Source organism: Cervus elaphus, chromosome 7 (genome assembly GCF_910594005.1).
Source record: "Cervus elaphus chromosome 7, mCerEla1.1, whole genome shotgun sequence".
In the NCBI taxonomy this organism is placed as follows: Eukaryota; Metazoa; Chordata; class Mammalia; order Artiodactyla; family Cervidae; genus Cervus; species Cervus elaphus.
The window spans coordinates 51,507,373-51,515,294 of record NC_057821.1 but is presented as its reverse complement, the minus strand read 5'-3'; the positions used below and the strand labels follow the sequence as shown (position 1 = coordinate 51,515,294).

At 61.6% G+C, this 7,922-nt stretch overlaps 1 protein-coding gene across 1 annotated transcript; it reads left to right on the top strand.

Annotated features, from left to right (window-relative positions):
- Positions 1–4,180: 4,180 nt before the first annotated feature.
- Positions 4,181–7,697, top strand: FOXC1 (forkhead box C1). Its single transcript, XM_043908679.1, has one exon. The coding sequence runs from the start codon at positions 4,329–4,331 to the stop codon at positions 5,949–5,951; it is 1,623 nt and encodes a 540-aa protein (XP_043764614.1). The 5' UTR covers positions 4,181–4,328; the 3' UTR covers positions 5,952–7,697.
- The last annotated feature ends 225 nt before the right edge of the window (positions 7,698–7,922 follow it).

The window sequence follows — 7,922 nt, the reverse complement described above, 5'->3', positions numbered from 1 at the left end:
GTGGGGACTAGGGGGACATTAAATTTCCCCATCACATAAACTTCCTGTGGAGGCTGCCCGTAGGACAGCAACTGCACAATTCGTTCAGTCATGGACATCACTTTGTCTTTAGATTGTTTTTGATTTTTAAAATCGAAAAACACACTTATCATAGGAATTATTTTTCTACTAAGGAGGGGACTGAGCCAGGAAGACTGCAATAACAGAACAAGTACGCAGAAACCCCCCCTCAATGGAGAGAGAAGTCGATCCTCCAGGAGGCTGGGCGTCTGCCCCGCCCCGCCCTGCGCCGATGCCCAGCGATCCCTGCCTGTCCGAGGGTCTGATAACGAATAACGATCACTGACAGCTTGTATCCTCCCCCACCCCTGGACTTCAGCTCTTCCTGAAGGAGGCCATGTGGAGAACTTCCACAGGATTCTAAATAGCGCGAAGACACCCTGAAACGGACGTGGCTACAATTGCTTGTGACTTCAGTCTAGCGGGGCGACTTCGGGTCCCACTGTCCTTTAAGTGTTCCATACTCCACACTTGTCTCCCGGCAGCGAAAGAGGAGAAGGTGGGAAAGCTGCGGCCCTGCAGAAACCCCTGTCCCCCTGTGCAGCGTCCCCCCATGCAGGGCTGACTGCCAGTCTAGAGGGGCAGCCAGCTTTTCCTGACGACCCCTGTAGGGCGTCATCAGACCAGCCCGGACCCCCGAGGGGCTAGCTTCCCGGCATGGCATCCGCCGAGCGGAGCCGGGATCCACCGGACACTGGGCGGAGGGGCCTGCTGTGTCTGGGGAGGGTCACTGTCCGGGGTTGGGGGGGCGGGTGCGGCGCGGGAAAGTTCCCGAGGGGTCTCTGAAGGACAATGCCAGGAACTTGGGCTGAACTCACAGCCCCTTGGGAATCCTTTTCTGGGCTGGGGATCCCTGCCCCCTCCCGGATCCCTATTCCCTTTATCACGACACGAAAAGAAGCCGCCCCCCAGCTCCCGGTGCCCGGCGGGGATCACCCCTCCCCCCTCTTCCTGCGGTATCACCGGGTCCCAGTTGGGCATTTCCTGCAGGGCCCGCCCCCTCTCCCTTCCTCAAGCTCTTCCAGCGGAGGGCTCGGGAGTCCTGTTTTGGGGAAGGCTGTGACGCCCCTCCCCAGAGCTAAGACCCCCTTCTAGGGGTCCAGGAATTGTGATTCCCCCTCCTCCCCGCCGGCGGGTCAAGGAAGGGATGGGGCCGGGAAGGTCAGCGACCGTCCGAGGAAACACATCCATTATCGCTGTCGCCCGCGGACCTTCAGGTCACAGCCGCGAGGTGTCAGAAAAACAGCGAAGGTTTCCTGCGAAGGCATTTCTGCCAGTTAAGGTCATGGGGACAGTGACTGAACTATGCAAGGGGCATCAGAAACCCTAGCCGAAAATAAAAACTTCACCCCATTCCCTGAAGACTTCATTTCTGCGCCTTCGTGTCCACATACCACCACCGACAATAATAACATAAGTCAAGTACTTGAAATACAGTCAAGCCGTTTAGTGGAGGTTTGCTTCCGAGGAAGCTTATAAAACACAAACGCAAATATCTTTTCCTGGCGAATATCCAGAGCTTGGCCAGGGGAAAGTTGATCTTCGTAAACTGCACCCTCCTTTTCCCCCGCGCGCCAGAAACTTATTTCACAACGGCCACTTTCATCCCCGAAGCGGCCCAGGACTGCCGGCTGTCGGATTTGCAGTTTACCTAAGGAGCTCTTTCCACCTCTCGGGCCTCGGAGCAGGGAGCAGAGAGGCCGCGCGGGCCGGGCAGCGCGCACCACGGCTCCCGCATGAGCTGCGGGTCCCCGCGCCGGGAAACCGGCGAGTCTCCATGGCCGCGTTGGTGCCTGCGCGCCGCGAGCGGTGGAAACGCAGTTCAAAGGCCGAAGTCGCCAGAGGCCAAGGCGTTCGGGGCGACCGCTGACTTCCTCGGCCTCCAGGCTGCTCTGAAGCCAGGGCGCCCACAAGGCCTCGGTCGAGGCGGCGGGTTCCGGCGGGATGCGGGAGGGTCCTGGACTCCAACGCACTGTTCGGTCTCGTGGCTGCGCCTCTTGCCCACTGGGTGCCCAGGAGCATCGAGCCTCTGCCCCTAATTCAGGGGTTCTCGGGGCGGCGGAGACGCGGCCTGGTGGGGGCCCGGGAAGCAGGCCGGAGCGGCCCAGGCGCTCTGCAGGCCGCGCGGCGCTGGGAGCCGGGCTTCGGGGCGGCACCGCCGGCTCGGGGGGAGCAGATACCCGGGTTTCTCTGCGTCAGGGCCCACTCGGAAACCCAAAGGTTTACCACACAGGCCCGCGCCCTGACAAGGAGCGCAGCTGTGGCTGGGGCTGTGCAGGAAGCCAGACTCGAGCCGGGAAGCTAAAGGGCTCCGGACACGTCCTCGCAGTTCGAGACTGTCCGGAACCGGGGGTGGAGGTGTGAGGGGCGCACGGCGGCTCTTCAGAGGCTCGCAGTTCCTCAGGAGAGGGCCCAGAGGGCCGCACCGGGTTGGCCAAAGCGCAGAAAGCCCCGCAGTCCCGGAGGCCGGCTCTTCCCTGCTTTTCATCCCAGACACAGAAGCAGCAAGTCTAGGGGTCCCCCGGACCCTCCAGGGCCCTGCAGGTGTGATTCTGAACGTCCCCCTCCACCCCATCAATCCGCTATCTCTGCAGGCAGGAGCCACGCAGGGCGGGGAGGGAGGTGGCCGTCTTTACTCCTCACCACCCGCCCTCCTCACTTTGTTCACAGCCCGAACCCTCCTCTGGGCCGAAGGGTGCCGGCCTCCCCCAGAGGAGGCCGTGTCGAGAACCCCCAGAGGAGCCCAGGGACGCACAGGCTCCAGGAGCGCCCGCGGCAGACCCTCACCGCCAACGCAGCCCCGAGCTCTTGGCAAGGCCCCACGTCCCACTCCCTTGTTTCTACTGGGGAGGGGTCCAGGAAAGTGAGGTAGGAGCAACAACCCTGCTCCCACCCAGAACAGAATAGCGGCAGCCCTGCTTTCGGACTCAGAACTGTGCCTTTTTGTAACCTTGCTCATGACTGGAGAACTTCCAGGTGGGGGGGACTGGGGACTTCTGGGAACCCGGGAGACTGGTGATCAGGAGTGGAGGAGAGGGGAGAATAGGGGAGGGGAGAATAGGGGAGGGGAGAATAGGGGAGGGGAGAATAGGGGAGGGGAGAATAGGGGAGGGGAGAGAGTGTAGGGGAGAGTGTAGGGGAGGGAAGAGTGTGGGAGAATAGGTGAGAATGGGGAGGGAGAATAGGGGAGGGGAGAATAGTGGAGGGGAGAATAGGGGGAGAATAGGGAGAATAGGGGAGGGAGAGTGTGGGGGGAGCAGGGGAGAATAGTGGAGGGGGGACAGATGGGGGAGAGTAGGGAGGACTGGGAGGGGGGAGGGGAGGGGGGAGGGGGGAGGGGAGGGGGGGAGGGGAGGGGGGAGGGGAGGGGGGAGGGGAGGGGGGGGAGCGGCCCGGGAAACCCCGGCGCCGGCGCCGGGTCGGCGAGGAGGTGCCTGGGATTGCGAGAATGGGAGAGTCGGGGCCCCAGGACGCCGTGACATCCGGGAGCAGCGGACGAGGAAGGGTCTGCGCGGGGACCGGAGGGCCCGGCCGGGCCGCGGGAACAATGGACGTCCAAAGTAGGGCCCAGGGCGGGGAAAGGGCCCTGCGCGGCTGGCAGGCGCGGGGGCCCACGGCCGAGGGCGCCAGCGGGGGTGCGGGCAGGGGCGCGAGCGAGCGCGGGGCAGGCGGGCCGGCGCGCGTGTGGTCAGCCCGCGGTCCTCCGCGGCGGGGCGCGGGCCGGCCCGCTCGGCCTCCGGCTCCTTCGGAGGCGTTCCCGCCTCCCATTGGCCGCCGCCGCCGGGACGGGGCGGGGCCCCGCGGCCCGGAAAAAATGTAACTGCGTAAAAAAGTCCTCGCCTGGGTGACGGATGCTCAAAAGTTCAGGAGTTTTCCCAATGCTTCCTTAAGCGGCTGGCGCGCGAGAGACTGAGAAAGGTGACGCGGCCCGGGCCGGGGCCGGCGCGCTGCCCCCGCCCGCTCCTCTGGCCGCCCCGCCGGCGGCTGGGGCTCAGCCTCCGCGAGGCGCAGGCGGCTCGGCGGGCCGGGCTTCGGCTTGTTTTCCAGCCCGGGCTCCGCGCTCCCGCTCCCGCCGGGAAGCCGCGGCGCGCGATCCAGGCCATCGGCCGCGTCCTCGTCCGGCCCTCTCTGCCGGCCCGAGGCTCCCCGGAGCCGGGCGCGCGTAGGGGAGGCGGCGGCCCGGCACCAGCCCGCGGGCCCGGACTCGGACTGGGCTGCCGGCCCGGCGAGGGCGGGGGGCGGCGGCGGCGGCGGCGGCGAGCGGGGCCATGCAGGCGCGCTACTCCGTGTCCAGCCCCAACTCCCTGGGAGTGGTGCCCTACCTCGGCGGCGAGCAGAGCTACTACCGCGCGGCGGCGGCGGCGGCAGGGGGCGGCTACACGGCCATGCCGGCCCCCATGAGCGTGTACTCGCACCCGGCGCACGCCGAGCAGTACCCGGGCGGCATGGCCCGCGCCTACGGGCCCTACACGCCGCAGCCGCAGCCCAAGGACATGGTGAAGCCGCCCTACAGCTACATCGCGCTCATCACCATGGCCATCCAGAACGCGCCGGACAAGAAGATCACCCTGAACGGCATCTACCAGTTCATCATGGACCGCTTCCCCTTCTACCGGGACAACAAGCAGGGCTGGCAGAACAGCATCCGCCACAATCTCTCGCTCAACGAGTGCTTCGTCAAGGTGCCGCGCGACGACAAGAAGCCAGGCAAGGGCAGCTACTGGACGCTCGACCCGGACTCCTACAACATGTTCGAGAACGGCAGCTTCCTGCGGAGGCGGCGGCGCTTCAAGAAGAAGGACGCCGTGAAGGACAAGGAGGAGAAGGACCGGCTGCACCTCAAAGAGCCGCCGCCGCCGCCGCCGGCCGGCCGCCAACCCGCACCCGCGCCCCCCGAGCAGGCCGACGGCGCGCCGCCCGGGGCGCAGCCCCCGCCCGTGCGCATCCAGGACATCAAGACCGAGAACGGTACGTGCCCCTCGCCGCCCCAGCCCCTGTCCCCGGCCGCCGCCCTGGGCAGCGGCAGCGCCGGCGCCGCCGCGGTGCCCAAAATCGAAAGCCCCGACAGCAGCAGCAGCAGCCTGTCCAGCGGGGGCAGCCCCCCCGGCGGCCTGCCGGCGGCGCGGCCGCTGAGCCTGGACGGCGCGGAGCCCGGCCCGCCGCCCGCGCCCGCGCACAGCCAGGGCTTCAGCGTGGACAACATCATGACGTCGCTGCGGGGGTCGCCGCAGGGCGCGGCCGCCGAGCTGGGATCCGGCCTCCTGGCCCCGGCCGCCGCGTCCTCGCGCGCGGGCCTCGCGCCCCCGCTGGCGCTCGGCGCCTACTCGCCGGGCCAGAGCTCGCTGTACGGCTCGCCCTGCAGCCAGAGCCCCGGCGCGGGCGGCGCGGGCGGCGCGGGCGGGGGCGGCGGGGCGGGGGGCGCCGGGACCTACCACTGTAACCTGCAGGCCATGAGCCTGTACGCGGCCGGGGAGCGCGGCGGCCACGTGCAGGGCGCGCCCGCGGGCGCCGGAGGCTCCTCGGTGGACGACCCCCTGCCCGACTACTCCCTGCCCCCGGCCACCAGCAGCAGCTCCTCGTCCCTGGGCCATGGCGGCGGCGGTCAGGAGGCCGGCCACCACGCCGCGGCCCACCAAGGCCGCCTGGCCTCGTGGTACCTGAACCAGGCGGGCGGGGACCTGGGCCACCTGGCCAGCGCGGCGGCGGCGGCCGCGGGCTACCCGGGCCAGCAGCAGAACTTCCACTCGGTGCGGGAGATGTTCGAGTCGCAGCGGATCGGCCTGAACAACTCGCCGGTAAACGGGAGCAGCAGCTGTCAGATGGCCTTCCCTTCTGGCCAGCCCCTCTACCGCACGTCCGGGGCCTTCGTCTACGACTGCAGCAAGTTTTGACCCCCGCCTCCGCCCCGGCTGCCTCCCAGCCGGACCGAACCGAACCCCGGAGCAGGAGCAGCCAAAAGGACCCTCGGCACAAAAGCGAAACCAAAAACCCAGTCCGTAAAACGTCCACCAAACCAGCAAACAGAAGCCCTCCACACTTTCAAGTCACCAGCATGAAGAAAAGGCTTTCTTCTCTTAGAAGATGGATTCGGAGCCACCTCCACTTGGCTTTATCTAAATAAACAGAACCGTAAACTGTTTTGTACAGAGACAGCAGAGTCATGGTTTGTTAAAGGACAGTGTTACTCCAGATAACACGTAAGTTTCTTCTTCTTTTTAGAGAACACCTCTCCTCCTCCTGCCCTGTCCCTTGCCCTCTCACCTGTAAGATATTATTTTATCCTCTATTGAAAGGAGGGAGGAAGTCCCCCATACATGGAAACCGCTTTCTTTTTATTCCTGGACTTGTTTTAAAATGTAAATTGCAACATAGTAATTTATTTTTAATTTGTAGTTGGATGTCCGTGGACCAAACGCCAGAAAGTGTTTCCAAAACCTGACGTTAAATTGCCTGAAACTTTTAATTGTGCTTTTTTGATTATGAAAAGGGAAACTGTATTAATCTTATTCTATCATCTTTGCTTTCTCTTTGTTGAGCATATTCATTGTTTATTAATAAATTACCATTCAGTTTGAATGAGACCTATATGTCTGGATACTTTAATACAGCCTTAATTCTTATGAGAGAAAAAGATTTCAGAGATTAAAACACTAGAAATTACCAATTCTCCTCCTAAATCTCTGAAAAAAAAAGTAGAGACAACTTCTGACTATTCCTGGTCAAATTACACGCATAAGTCTCTTTTTGTTTAGATTTATTTTTTTCCTGCAGCATCTTCTGCAAAAGTACTATATAGTCAGCTTGCTTTGTGGCTAGTAAAAAGAGATTTTCCTAAACATATCTGAGTTGGCATATACACAAACGCATTTTCTCAGTAATGACAACAGGATTTGGAAATTTCAAGCCCATGAATCAGCAGCAGTCTCACCACGGTGATACCTGTGTGTGGAGAGGTAGCTGTGCCTTCAGATACACATTTGTGTATCACTTAAAAATCTGTCGTACTTATCAGACATCCCTGTGAGCCAAATGCTGGATGAATTTTCTTCCTGTTAATTTCACTCCTTTTTATGAAGGGGAAAAAAACCCCAGCTTTTAAATGTGTGTATATAACTCATCCACATCTACAATCCTTCATGTCTAATGTAGGATTGATTTTTATTTTAATGTACTGCGGGTTGGAAAGGGATATTTAATCTTTGGGAAACTATTTTAGAAGATATGTTTGTAGAACAATTATTTTTTGGGAAAAGATTTAAAGCAATAACAAGAAGGAAGGAGCAGGAAGCAGGGCATTTTAGTTCAGGTGGTTTCTTTTCAGTCCCATTTTTCTTGTTAATTTACAGTTAAACCTACGGGGCAGTCCGCCGGCCCCCTCCTTTTGTAAATAACCCAGGAAATGTAATAAATTCCTTATCTTAGGGTGATCTGCCCTGTCAATCAGACTTCGGGGAGATGGCGATTTGATTACAGACTTTCAGGGCCTTTCCGTTTGTTTTGGAGATAATACAGTTTCCTGCTATCTGCCGCTCCGATCTAGAGGCAACACTTAGCAGTAATTGCTGTTGCTTGTTGTCAAAATTTGATCATTGTTAAAGGATTGCTGCAAATAAATACACTCTACTTCCAGTCAAAAACTGCTCTACACGGCCTCTGATTTGCTGGGTCCCTGGCTCAGAGTCGAGCCGGGAGGCGCGCAGGGCGCGGGGCGCGGCGTCCCCGGGGGCAGGCCACCGGGACCGGCCTCCCCGCCGCGCGGCCTCCGCGTCGCAGCCCCGGGCTGGGCGGCCTGGCACCTCCGGGGAGCCCCCGTTTGGGAGTGAAGGGGAAGGATCCGCGGGCAAACCGCCTGGCTCCCGCGT

Coding starts and splice junctions, on each gene's coding strand:
- FOXC1 (XM_043908679.1), top strand. CDS start 4,329: ATGCAGGCGCGCTACTCCGTGTCCAGCCCCAACTCCCTGGGAGTGGTG.